The sequence below is a fragment of the Lottia gigantea genome, assembly GCF_000327385.1.
Source record: "Lottia gigantea unplaced genomic scaffold LOTGIsca_66, whole genome shotgun sequence".
Taxonomy (NCBI): Eukaryota; Metazoa; Mollusca; class Gastropoda; family Lottiidae; genus Lottia; species Lottia gigantea.
In genome coordinates this window covers 1,408,696-1,423,584 of record NW_008710245.1, presented here as the reverse complement: position 1 = coordinate 1,423,584, position 14,889 = coordinate 1,408,696, and the positions used below count along the sequence as shown (strand labels likewise).

The 14,889-nt window shown below is 34.4% G+C and overlaps 2 protein-coding genes across 2 annotated transcripts; one reads left to right on the top strand and one right to left on the bottom strand.

Moving 5' to 3' along the window:
* Positions 1-785: 785 nt before the first annotated feature.
* Positions 786-8,724, top strand: LOTGIDRAFT_235547 (hypothetical protein; the record flags this gene model as incomplete). The annotated part of the gene is made up of 12 exons (XM_009064904.1): positions 786-839; positions 1,697-1,769; positions 2,785-2,856; positions 3,528-3,656; positions 3,937-4,059; positions 4,482-4,699; positions 5,148-5,299; positions 5,740-5,876; positions 6,439-6,514; positions 6,946-7,126; positions 7,263-7,434; positions 8,119-8,724. 12 exons carry the CDS (start codon positions 786-788, stop codon positions 8,319-8,321), a joined length of 1,590 nt encoding a protein of 529 aa, XP_009063152.1. The 3' UTR covers positions 8,322-8,724.
* A 1,382-nt stretch (positions 8,725-10,106) lies between these two features.
* Positions 10,107-10,355, bottom strand: LOTGIDRAFT_88174 (hypothetical protein; the record flags this gene model as incomplete). The annotated part of the gene is made up of 1 exon (XM_009064903.1): positions 10,107-10,355. A coding segment is annotated over one exon (249 nt), but the record flags the coding sequence as incomplete, so codon positions are not given.
* Between the last annotated feature and the right edge of the window lie 4,534 nt (positions 10,356-14,889).

Here is a 14,889-nt window from a genome sequence, read left to right as displayed (position 1 = left end):
ATTTCGTCGGTTGGCTGTGAACACTATTACTGATAAGCTTAGCTAAATTATTCCCGTTTCTGAGACTGAAATATAGTTGGTCAAACGGATGGCAAACTTGTGTCTGTAAATATTGTTCCTTTTGAATCCGATCATAAAACGACAAATACCATTATTAAAACTAATCTAGATCTGGGAGGACATCTCTGTGAATTCCGCTGTCAAAAATCTGCCATGAAGTCATTTACATAGTTGACACAGATTATGGTTCCGTTTTATGGCCGTATTTACAATTTACTTACGTTGATAGTGCTCAAGGCTAAAATAATATTTCCAAATATTTTTCTTCCAGAACATACGACTCATTGTTAATTAAGATTGTGACGTATCTGATACTGCACACTTTTTAGCACTCTTTTTTTCCACAACATACAGTATATCGTTATTATGATTATATTACAACTTTATTATACCTGTATCACTTTCAGAGTTAAAATATGCAGAAAGGTTTATCCTTCTATAAAGTACATTTTCTTTTATTCTGAAAATACCGGATATTCTATAAAGTTCTTGTGTCCCAAAAGACGGTACCACAATACAGTCCAGGGGGTAAGCTTTTCCCTTCTTCGTACAACTCGACTGTATTGTGGTACAATGGGGGACATAGAGACATTAATTCGTAAATATCCGGAAGTGTCTTGCTTGTATCAGCTTTGCATAGATTCCAAACGTTATGCCAAACATTATGTCAAAAATTGATCGGAATAACTCACATATAAAGTGACATTTTAAGTCTGGCCCTAAACATGCGGATATCTCATACGTCAGAGGAAAGGTTAGGGCGAGATATGATGGGCGAGGTACAAACCACTGTGTGATTTTCCCATGTAATCCTCTCCAAAGAAAACCGAGAACAATCTATTCGTAGGTACTATCTTGATATATTAATGTCTAAAAGTTAGTTAAAGGTAGATGACATTAGCGGACTTTAAGCCTCTCTAACTGGGATCAATCTACTCGTACGTAGTGTCTCGGTTAATGGACATTTGAATCTTCACAGAACCTTCTCAAAAAATTGTTCAAAGGTAAATTACATTTGCGGACTTGATATAAAAAAATGATGTTGAATAACAATTTTATTTTATAAATGATGTCTATATCTGTTTTAAAGGGGCTGATTCGCCATCTGTTGGGCCAATCGTACTTAAGTATCAGAAACGGAAATCTTAACGTATTAGTGAGCACCTCTCATCGTCACAATTTGAGCCTTCAAATCCACGTGTGTCAATTATCCGAGTTTGAAAGATAAAATGACGACTCGTCTTTTTCTTGAGACTGGAATATATAGAAAAGACATATATTGAAATAGAAAGTGAAATTCCTTCGTGCGATGTTTGTACATTTCTAGTACTTCTGACGACTAATTATATATATTCAAGATCAAAATCAAACCCGAAAATGGCGAATCTGTCCCTTTAATTTAACCGAATTTAAACGTTAAATAAATGTAAATCTGTGGATTAAAGAATCGATTTAAAGCCACCATACTGCGGGTAACAGCTTGAAGTATTTAAACTGTAATCCGAATAATTTCTTGAAGTTTTATTTTTCATTATTTCTCAATTAATAATATTTACGTTTCTATGAAAACAACACTGGAAATGACCGATATAGTTCAAAATATTTCTTTCTATTAAATACCAAAAATAAATACCAGATAAATTCACTGAAATGGTCAGAGATTGGCGGAGATTCCCCTCTGAGATCAGAGATAGCTCGTAAACAGACACGTAAAAATCATAAATATTTTTTTTATCGTAATTGTAAATACACGTAGATATAATTTTTTTAACTCTTGAATGACCGCCATCTGACACATCTATGTCTAGTGCAGTTATCAGAGTCAGGAAAGAGTAACCTGGTTTCGGACTAATTCTATCATGGATTCTGCATGAAACGATTGACTCATTCCAGTTATGACCCACCTTTGTTGTATTGAATTTGTTTTTACGTAAGATTAAAATGTTATAAGGAATCTTGTTATAAGGTAAGACATGAAGACTTTTTTTTATCAAATTTATATAATGAAGGACTTACTTTGTAATGAATTCTAGAAATCGCTAGACGATTATTAAAAATAAAATTCACGATCAACAAGTCCTTTCTGTCCGTCCAACTTAGCCAATGTCCCGGATGGTTTTCTGTTTACAAACATCTTACGCTGATTACAAATTAAATCAAATAGTTTTATCAATTTAATGAGAGCCTACCTATTTACATTCCGTATAGAAATTCAAATGAGATTGACGCGTATAGTGATTATTTTGTCTTCAATCAGGATAGTAAAATTAAAGTATGAATATATTAAAAATCTGTGTATATATTTATTTGAACCAACTGAAATGTATTACTTGCAAATCAATTTGACTTTCAAGATATTTAATTTAACATAGTTCCAATGCAACCCATATAGACTTTCAGCTTCATCAGTTTGAATGGTCTTTTCTGGAAGGTCGAAACAAGTTAACCGGGTTTGATAATTTTCGTTTCTCTATTTTGAGAAAGGTTTTTTTTTACAAGGTGCAGAAAAGTGGGACGTAAAACTCCATTACATTTTGGACACACTGACATTTATTTGAGGGTATGAATAGATTTTCAGATTAATTTTATGGATATCGATGATAATAAGTGTACGGAAATGTGATATGTTTCAGGCAAAATAGCCTGGATATTTTCATGAACAAATGCTTGGATTGTCTGTTCCATGTGGTCGTTTAATGTTATTTTTTTCTTTTATTTTTTCAGTTTCCGCTACCATTATTAGTAGTATGTATAAGAGGTACCAATTATTTCTGTTCGGTGTCGTATATACAATAGGTAAGTAATGTTATAATATATTGGCTATATAAGGGAAATTTGCCAGGACTGCGGCATTAACCTACTCTTTTTAGATTTCCATTTGTTGAGGAATCTTTAACGTGCACAGTCTGTAGCAATCGGGACCTCGGTTCATTGTCCCATCCAAACGACTAGACATTTTGTCCATGTCAATCACTCAAACCTGCATCACTGACAGAGGGAAACCGGGATGAAAAAGTCAAAGGTATTATCGCGACCTATTCCGGGATTGATCCCTGAAACTTCAGGTTGGAGTGCGGCTATACAGTAGGCGGAACACTATTTTTTCTATGCCACTCTAAAGTCCTTGGGGTCCTTGGCTTCTGAAACAGTTTTGAGGAAGGGAGAGTTCAATTCTCCAAAATGTACAGGTCTAGGATGGAACAATGCTAAATTTAGAAATTTGTAAAAGCGATTTGGAACTGTTTGGTATTTTGTCTTCTGTTCTGTTGTGAAATAAGATAAAAAGATAGCTCGCCCAATGGTTTCATTAAACTTGTTGTTGTTTATTGCGGTAAAAGTGGAGCAGAGGGTTGATACCTGTGATTCATCTGCTGTATGTATTTTATTAATCCATTGCCTTATTTTATTGCAGGTTGTGCGTTTGGTTTTTCATCCCAACCCAACTTTAAGGTTTTTGTATTTTCTAGGAACGACATCTGGGGACTTTGTCTGTCTAAGAACTGGGGTAGGATGCACGGACGATGGTAATAAATGTGAAGCAAATGGAACTTGTACATGTACTACTGGATCAGGATATGATTGTGGTTTAAATGCAGGTAACGTGTCTTTACTAACTCACAAAACACTAAAATACATTCTTAGATTCAGTGTAATCTTCGAAATGCGGTTTGGACTGTAGGCCGATGTGTGAAAGACCCAGCGGAACGGATTGTGGATCAATCAAGAAAGAGCAACGAACTGGAAGACAGTATCCTTGAAGATCCCAATTCTTATTCTACTGTTGTTTATTTTTTCCTTTCTTCAGCCGTTTGAATGGATCACTTTACCTGGGTTGTTTTGCAATGCTTTTATTCAGCACTAATAAATTATTTACAGAAACTTTATCAAATGAATGTACTGAAAGTTGCCAGAATGGAGGATCGTGTTTTAAGAAGGATTCTACAGTTGGTTGTTACTGTACTACTGATTATTATGGTCCATTTTGCCAATTCAAAAGAGGTAACGGAACCGTATTGCTGAAATTTGACCGATAGAGACAGCTAAAATGTCAAAACGTACTTGTTTGTTAGGACTGAATGGAACATTTAGGTATCCAAAAGTTGTTTACCTAAGTACATTTCCTAACATGGCAAAACCGCGTGGTGTGATCCGACTTAATTAGCCCAGAGGCGTAAAAACTGAGCAAATTGGGTTTAATTATGTCCAAAAATTCAAACTTCTGTAACTTTGAAACCAACAGCATCCCAGTTTTTGCTGCCATGTAGAGCCAGCTAAACCAGAACAGTAAGAAGTAAACCTACATTTAAGTTCAGTAGCCGTTCTTTATTCGGGAATATGAATGTCTTAAAAAGATGTCATAAACGTTTTGGTAGCATCTTCATCTTCTTGACCTACTTATCTTTTTTTTTATATTTTTCCAGTGTCAGTGAAATGTAATGAAAGTGGAATGGTAGTTAATGTCAATCCTCATGGTACTTTCCAAGGAAACATATTCGTGTTCGGGCTTCAGAATAATGCATCTTGCAATTTGGTGAATATTCCCGCGAACCAAGTACAGGGTGCTGATCCGGGCTGGAAAGGCCTTGCCCAATATCTCCCTTACAACAATTCATGTGGAGATGCACAAATATCTGTAAATGTGAGTACAAGATCAGGCTTTTATAATATAATCTACGGTTTTTTCTGTTCAGCAAGCAGTTGATACTTGGTCAAACAATACTGTTACCTTCACGTGGGTCTTGGCAACTAGCTAGTAGATTGTTCATGAAGATATGATAATTATGTCTGATAACAACTTAATAGAGTTCTTCCTTGCGCACTGAAAAGCTTTCATATGACTCACATCCTTAGATGTGGTAAATCTATTATTATAAACAATATTTAGGTTAGGTGAGGGGCCGTGCCGGGGTCACAAAATTTTCGAGGGTGGGCCATATAACATGGGAACAAATTTGACCGGCATATCCTCTTACCCTAACCATAGCCCCCCCCCCCCCCCCCCGGAAGAAACACCACTCTCTACGATGACTTCCGCTTTCTCTAAGGTCCATTAGAATTGCCAATGCACTAATGTATGTGCCTTTTAGGATACTATGGGAGTATATGAATTTAAGATAGTAACAGCATACAATAAATTATTGGTAACAAGTTTGGATGAATTAATTACGGCGAAATGTTTCATTCAAACCGGTGGCCAGATTTCTATTTCTAGCGATGTTGAATTAAGCAACTATGGAAGGTAATTAGCTTAATTACTATTTACTCAATAAAATCATTCATTTGATTTTTATATACGCACACATGTATATATTCAATTACTCGTACCCACTACGTCCTACGAAATAGTTGTTAGCTACCATTTAGTTGGTACAAACATGCTCTAAAACAAACGTGGACATAAAATATATATCCGTCAGTCTAACTTAAATTAGACTAAACTTTTGTCACTCCTAACTGAAGTGGCTATTTTAAAAATAAAAGCTAATAAAAAACGGCACGTGGAAAATTGTAAGACTGCGTTCAGTAACTATAGGATATGAAATAACGTGAAATGCTTATATTCTTTCAGTTTACGAATATATAAAAAAAAAACGGAGAACTGAGCTAGTTACAATGATTTTGTTTAAAAAAAAAGAATATATCACTTCCTTTATGACATTTGTTCTGTTTCTATTTCAGTGATTTGAAATCTACAGGATCTGTAGAAGAAACATTTAGTCCAATAGAATTCAAATTGCTTACCAATAATACAGAGAAAAAAAGTGTAAAATTAGGTGACGTTGTCTCCCTTCAATTTCAGTTGTCTACACAAAGCGGTAATATAGTTATTTAATTCTTATTTGACTTAATTCAGGGTGCGGAGGGACATTAGACTTCCAAAAACAGATTCATCAGCCTAGGTGTTAGTAGTTTTTAACTGTCAATATACGTACTTGGATACAAATAATGGGCAGTCTGACTCAATGAATTCCACTGAACTTAAGTATTTGATAATGTTACTAATTGCGAAGTGTCTTATGTTTTAAAGCTAATTTCACGAGTGACATCATCAAACTTTTTTTTTTTAAAATAGTAGGACCCACAGACGTCTTACTGAAAATTTACTTACAGGTGCAAATTGATGCTATTCGTGTTCCCGGCGCAAATAACAAATTTAGAAAACCTCTTTACAATCCTTTAAGAAAAGATGTATTAACGAAGTGTTATTCGATGACGTTGACTAAAGTCATCAGCTCATCAATGTGAAAGTTCGGATTTCATCGTCCAGTTCCTTTTTGGAAAATCTGTTATATAGATTAGCTCATTGGGTGTGGGGAAACTGCAAAAACGAAACACAAAACTGCTCTTGTAATGTTTCTAGAAATTGATTTGTTTCAGATCTTAATGCTATTAGATTAGAAAGTTGTGTTGCTGAAACCAACCAGGGGAATTCTTTATCATTAGTATCTAATGGGTAGGTCAAACCATATTGAACTTAACAGCCAAAGTTTCCTCTCCTGGTTTTTAAATCAATACCGCATGATACTGCGTACGTTTAAGGGCCTACGATGTATGGAAATTAATTGAATGAATGTTTTACGCCCTACTTTTTGGACGGACATGTGCAATGTGCAAGTGTCTGCCAGAACAACGGCATTAGCTAACCCTTTTTTCAATTTCCAACTGAAGATTTAACTTAAACAGCATTTAGCACATGGGGCCTCGGTGTTTTGTCTCTTCCGAACGACAATACCTACATCACTAACAGATGAAACCTGGTTGTAAAATCCGAAGACGTAATTATTCCCAACTGCTGCTCGTCGTTACCTTGTTAATGAATAAAAATGATATGGATACTGATACCATCGGTTTTTTGAATCTTCCTGAACTTTTTTATCTTTCAAGGTGCAGAACCAAGGATGCGGAGCAACTGATTTCTGACGAAGCATCCGGAGAACCAGAAAGAAGTGGAAATGATTCAATAGTCACTTTCAAAATAACTGCCTTTAAATTCATAAAATCAAATCAAGTGAATTTCAGATGTATCGTTATGGCTTGCAAGGATGGTGATACTAAATGCGAAAAGGTAATGACAATGTTAATTTATGGAATGAATTATATGAACATTGAGTCTTACTTAAGGACTAGACAAATTTTAAGAAAATATGGTGGGAAAATAGATAATGCTGCATAGTAATAACAAATCATTTTCGTCGTTTCAGCAATGTATAACAGATTCGATATCAACTCGTCGCAAGCGAGATACCATTACTGTGAGGAAACAGGTGATGCGTTCACTGATTATTACTGACGGGACAAATCTTGATTCCAGTGTAGACGAAGCTGATCAATGCTTATCAAGAGAACAACTCAACAACTTGTCATATAATGACGGTAGGGGGCAAAGCCTAATAGCATACGACTAGTTCAGACAGTTTAATTATCAACCGTTCTTCGATCCTTGTGAAAAAAGAAAAGGGTAAAGCCAGCTTTGAAATTATCTCGGAAGTTGTCGGAAAGCATGCGCATTGTGACACATCCGGCTTGATGTTAGTCAGTAATGTTCCTACGACCAAGCTAAGCTTTACTGTTAAAGCCAGATACAAGTTAAAGCAGCTTTAGTTTAACAGATGGCATTCAGATGACTCGAAGAACGGTTGATAGTTTAACTTTAATCTGAAAGCATTAGTCTGAAAGCATTATTAGTTACCGCCATCTTTTACAATACATCTACAGTTCTTTGTGGCTTAGAGAAACCATGCTAGATTTTTGATGGCATGGTTGGACTTCTTTCCTGAAGACAGAATTTGTTGTGAAAGGAGTTTGCAGTATGTCTATGCCCTGTCGATAGTCGTCCCACCAAGTGTGGGATAGCTTAATTGAACGTAAAGCAATTCTTTCGGTTGCGCTATCCAAAGTTAAATCTTTAACATCGGTAAAACAGGACTGTGGTAGGAAACTTGTTAGGTTACTTTGGAGACATCAGAAAACCAGTCATTTATGCATTTTGTACTAACATCTTAATCGTCCAATGCATAGATTTGCCAAATATACACTTGATTGTATTTCTAATTTAAGATTCATCGCCAACCAGTTGTTTCGAGTTAACAGAGGTTTTAGCTGTTATTGTCACTCTGTCTGTGGTTCTTGTACTGATTATGATAACAGTGACGCTGTTAAGCGTACGTTACATACGCAACAGACAATCGAAGGTCGATAACCTACATTTTAAAGACGACAGGCCAACGTTTACCATTCCAAGAGCTTCCGTGGCTACATAGTGGTATTTAGTGTTTTAAAAGGTTTTAAATACTACTCCGGAATACAACCTCAACTTACACACTGACGTCATTAAAGACATATTTTATTTAGGGGTTGGTAAATCAGCAATTGTCCAAATCTAATCTGAAATCCACCATACGTCATGTTTGTGTAAAGTTTATTTTCCTTTGGACAAGTATACTATAGATTTGATTAAGATCTCCCATAAAAAAAAAAGATTATAACTTTGTCCTTGAAATCCACCATCTTTGTTTTAATTTTATATCATGTTTGTATAGTAAATTAAGTTCGATCCTGAAATCCAGATCTTTCGAGACCAGAATATCACTTTATCTTTTTAATCCACCATCTTTGTGTAAAGTGTATATCATCTTTGTATAATAAATTGGAAGATCTCCCATGAAAATGAACTGAAATTTTTTATTGCCTCATGTTTGCCTAATGAATTTAATCTGTGTTGAATATACTTATTATATAATGGATGGTCATTATAAAGCAGATCGAGCAAAGCTACTGGGAAGTATAGCATCTTCAGAGTGTGACTACAGAGCCCAAAAAATGAAGGGTTCAATAAAATCATTTAAATGTTAATATTGGATTTGTCTACATTAAAGAGGTTTTAAGAGTTTCCTTATTTTTAGTGTCAAATTAAGCAAACTATTTGACTAATTGGTGTTTCTAATGAATTATCATGTATTCTTAATCATATCATTATGTTCTTATTGCATATAATCGAGAGTTTTAACCAATCGTAAATAGCCATCTATGTACAGTCTGGATAAACAAAAAAAAGACTTTTTGACCTTTCTTGATCGGTCACTCATTCGAATTCTGCTGGTAACTCTTTTCTAGTTTAGCTGATTATGAATTATGGACAAACTGGTATTTTTCCAAGTCATTAGAGCACCTCTACTTTCTATTCATAGAAGTATTAGCATTTTTATTTTCATAAATGAAAATAAGGGAACTCATCTTTAAGTATGCATTACTGACAACACCCTTCGGACCTCAGGAGCTTTTGAGGGGAGATGATACTTTACATAGCTAATGATTGACAATCAGGTGTTCTGGGGGAGTGGGATTACTTTATATAGCTAGTGATTGACAATCCCGCATGAAGAGGGAAATCAGGTGTTCTGGGGAAGTGAGCATACTTTATATAGCTAGTGATTGACAAGCCCGCTCGAAGAGGGAAATCATGTGTTCTGGGGGAGTGAACATACTTTATATAGCTAGTGATTGACAAGCCCGCTCAAAGAGGGAAATCAGGTGTTCTGGGGTAGTGAACATACTTTATATAGCTAGTGATTGACAAGCCCGCTCAAAGAGGGAAATCAGGTGTTCTGGGGGAGTGAACATACTTTATATAGCTAGTGATTGACAAGCTCGCTCAAAGAGGGAAATCAGGTGTTCTGGGGGAGTGAACATACTTTATATAGCTAGTGATTGACAAGCTCGCTCAAAGAGGGAAATCAGGTGTTCTGGGGGAGTGAACATACTTTATATAGCTAGTGATTGACAAGCCCGCTCGAAGAGTGAAATCAGGTATGCCGAAGAAGTGAGGATATTTTACATCACTAGGGGTATTCGTCATAGAATGATAAGAATATATATATTGTGATGCAAGTGCAATATTGTCAGACACACACACCAAAATTTGAATAAAGATGCCTATAAATCATACAATGATATCATAAGTTTCCAATTCCATGTACAGACCCTTCTTGAAAGAATAATGAAATCAATATGTACATAATGTACATAATGTACAATGCTTTGTATACTGGTATGTGCAATGTAGAATGGTTTGTGCAATGTAGAATGGCTTGTGCAATGTACAATAGTGTGTGCAATGCACAATGGTATGTACAATGTAGAATGGCTTGTACAATGTAGAATGGCTTGTGCAATGTACAATAGTGTGTGCAATGCATAATGGTATGTGCAATGTAGAATGGCTTGTGCGATGTACAATGGCTTGTGCGATGTACAATGGCTTGTGCGATGTACAATGGTGTGTGCAATGCATAATGGTATGGCAAAGTACAATGTACAATGCTTTGTTCTATGTACCATGTCATTTGCTATGTACAATGGTATATGCAATGTACAATGATGTGTGCAATGTACAATAGTATGACAATATACAATGGTTTGTGCAATGTACAATGGCATGTGCAATGTACATATATATTAGGTGAACTAGAAACATATTTTGCTGGATACAGAAACAATTTCCAATAAATCAACAACAACTGTAATATGAAATAATAAATAGATATAGAAATATATTTTTAATAATTTATGGTGATATTTTAGTACTTTCTGAATGTGAAAAATGTCACATTTTAATATCGGTTTCATTCACCCTAAATCATACCGGTTTACTAGGTTGGTAGGGTAAAGTCATCTGTCCTCTTGTCAAACTGTCAATGAACTCCACACAATTTGTATTCGTCCAATTTACAGCCTTCTAAAGAGGTTTCCATTTCTCCTGAAATATATGTTCCATAAGTCAGATTATTAAAGTTTGAATCCCTTTTTCAAATCTTTTATTCTAAAAACTGGTGATACAGAGCTAAATACCCGTTCCACAAAAATTCCTACAATCAATGTTATGTTATGTATGGTATTTGTAATGTAAAATTCCGCAAATTCTTAAAGTCAGATGTTTTTTGGCTTTGAGTTTTAAAAATATGATTTCATGATGTTGGCGATTTATCACGCTTGCATTTTATATATGTATTAGAAAAAGGTTTTATACTGAAATTATGTTATAAAATGATTTCCTACAAACCACCATCAGAAGACAGTAGGGAATAATAAAATGTAATAACCCAAATAAAACCTCCTCTTCTGACACTATACAACTATATTTTTCACGGATAAGAACTTAGGTTCACAACCATGGATCCTTTCTACCAGATGGCACTTAGCTAAACCTCTTGGTATTGATCTTTCTCAAATTATCCGTGCCCATTTACAGCTTGGTCGAGTTGAATTATGAGTGAAGATGACTTAATCAAGGTCTCGTCGTGTTTTAGCTGAGACTCCTCTAGCAATCCATGATCTAACAAGATATTATGTATCACATCTTCCATGTCATTATATTCATCCAATTAAATGCTTAAATGCTCTCTTAATAAAAAAAAAGCTTATTGACTACATTTTGGGGGTTTTATAGTAAAGACTTGTTTTTGCCAACTGTATTGAAAAACGTTTATCGAAGAATTTCAATAGATCATAGGAGGAATGTGTAGTAACACACATAAACGGACAGAAACATTCTAGATCTGCTTGTAAATCAAATGGCTGAAATGAGGTGGACCTTTCTATTGAGAAGACGAATCAAAAAAAGAAAATCTGGTCATGCTGAACATTTTGTTGGTCGAGTTTGACCAACGGAGGCACGGACCAAATACGTTTAGGTCAGACCCGTAAAGCCATAACATAGCCTATGCTTGTATGCTTGACTACAAGAACTATTCGTGTGATGAAATGTTAATTATGGCCTTTTGTAGTTTATTTTCGTAAACAAAAGATTGATGTTATGGACTCGAATATACATATTAAATCGGTCCACCCTCTCCAATGATCAATTGGCCCTATTCATTCTATATTTAGCTTACTTTGCTCCAGGCTAACCACAAACATCACCATTTGGTCTTTAATTTTTTGTCTTAAGTTTGATTGTTTCCGAAAACTATCAAATTTGGCTATTTTATGCAAATATAATCTTAGTTTGATGAGTGCGCTGTCACTGTCTGAATTTCACCAAGGCATCGGAACAGAATCAGAAATAAACATTGCACAAATATCTAGGCCGATATGAATAACGTATCATAACGCCCTTTAGAATTTTAAAGATGAAATTTCTGGTTTTGCTTAATGCTAATTGCAGATCTCTTACAGATAGGCGACAACAAAATCATTTGAATAATAATTTATAAATGACTTTTGGAAGCATTTATTAATTACGAAACCATATGGTTATTATATTACATATATATATATATATATATATATATATATGTATAAAGTGGATGAACACTTTTAATTTTGATAGATATTCAACCATTTTCTACGCATGTCTGTTGGAAGTATGACAACACTTAACAAATTCTTATTTTTATTATAGATGTCACTTAAAAAAGAACTTTGACAGAGGCGAAGTTTTCAAATTACTTTAGCCATAAAACTATTTTTTATGTGGCTATTAAATTGGCTGTAATTCTTTCTCCAGGTATTACTGCAAATGATTTATTAGCAGTTTGTAAGACATTTCGGTCGACGCCTAAAGTTTGAAGTTTGAAGTTTAAAAAACATGGATCACTTTTGTAGCAGTGAATAAAGGCCTATGTATATTGTTAAAGGACTACCCCTCAAGCTCAAAATTAAGAGTAAAATCAAACTTCGTGAGAATTTACATTTGCGTTGGATATGCCTGCATTCTTAGGCTGAATATATCATAATATCACAAGCTCTATCCAAGCTAGAATGTTCCTGATCAATTGTATTTGCTTGTTGGGAACTGAACTGGTTCCTCTTGTGAGTCAAAAATCAAAGATATCAAATAAATATTTTATCAATGGTCGTTTTGGAAGTATTTTCCAAGTGACGGACGGATAATATTAAGTTTTGCAACACGTTTAATGGCAAGGAACTCTTGACGAACGCTTTAAGTCTTTCAGCATTTTACTTGAAATAAATCACTTCGGAATCTGCTCGGAAAATAAACAATTTATATAACAATGAGTGTTCTCGTCTTAAAAGGGATTCTGTATCCATGGCACACACGGTCAAAATTTACTGTGGTCTGCCTCGAAAAGATCTAATCCGTTCCACCAAGGGTAAACAGTCTGTAATCTGTATCTTTGAAAAAACTCGGTGAACCGACGAAGTGTTAACTTCACGGATGGAGTTTTCAATCACCTTTTAAGGGACAGATTCGCCATTTTCGGGAGTTGATTTGGGTCTTGTATATATGTTTATAGTCTTCAGAAGTACTAGAAATGTACAAAAATTGCATAATTTTTTTTTAAAAACTTCAAACTAGGAATTTTACTCACTATTTCTATATACATGTATGTCTTTTCTATATATCAGAATATCTTAAGATTTAACTGTCAAGCGCGGATAATTCTGGACACACATAGATTTGAAGGCTCAAATTTCGTTTTAAAAAAAATCCAGTTACTGTGCCTGGGGTACGATCTGTTAAAAATAATGGCGCATCTGTTCCTTTAAAGTAGACCGCCATGCTATTATGGCAATTTGAGTCCAAGGCACCCATTCAATTAGCCAACTTTTATCCTATTCGCCACGGCATTAGCTATCCCATGGCAATTTGCGTTTTTGAATAAAAAATAAATCGGTGAATGTCACAAGTAAGGGTGTGGAATGATATTACAATTTTTTTTGTGATAAACACCTCTTTCTAAGAATATTAAATGCATTTTTTAACCAAGTGAAGGTAAATCGCCGTGTAATTACGTCAGTTAGAAGTTTTGATAGCGTGAAATAATGATTGGCCCTAGGCTATTGAGATTCCGCCTTGACGGTCATATAAACATGATAGCTTGTCAAATAATGTATCATTTTTTCGAGAAGACTAAACACCTAACACCTCTTCTGAAACAATTCAACAGCGATATTACAGAGTGCTTGAATAATGGTAAGTACAAATTTACTCTTTCTTACTGTATTACATTTGAAATTGGTAAGAAATTATTACAAAATAACCGTAATTTAATAATTTTAATTTAGGAAACCTTCTATCTCTTTCGAATTATTGACAAGACATGATTTTTCTTTTGTGTTTTTTGTATGGAAATTAATTTTATTGTCTGAACAAAGTAAAAATAGTTTTTGAATTGTTTCTATATTTCTTAAGAGAATTGGAATATCAGCCTCAAATTAGTACTGTTAGTCTTAGAATGTATTTGTAGATGAAAATATAATTTTTTATAAATTTACCTAGAAATTTCAACCAAAAAAGTACAAAAATTTGGCTGAAAATTGTCCTATGTAAAAACAAATTTTGAAGACAAAATTTTATCAACGCAAAGACATTCTAGGACTATCAGTACTATTGTGGGCTGTTATTTCAATTCTCATAAAACTAATGGAAGAATTTCGAAATCTTTCTACTTTGCTTAGTTAAGACAGCCAATAGTTGTTAAACGCGTTTTCCACGAATTAAACTTTTTCCCCGTTGTACCGGTTTTGAATCACTAACACCAAATGTACATGTAAAATCCAATGAAGAAGGGCCGAAAACAAACCTTAAACTTTACAATGGAATCTTCTTTGAAGATATATATGCAAAGTCAAAGCATCAATTTGTTAGATAAATTTGTTCTTTCAAGTCTTAACGGGTCTTATACCGACCAATGATCAAATTAATGTCTAAATTGATTCTAATTTTAGATGCAGACATTATTAAGGGGATTATGTGTGGTGGTGCTTTTTTGGGGTAAGTTTTTATATAAGAGAATTCTTTACCTGTCGGCAAAGGAGAAATTATTTTTCAAATTTATTTTTACACGGCGTTTGATCTCTAATTCT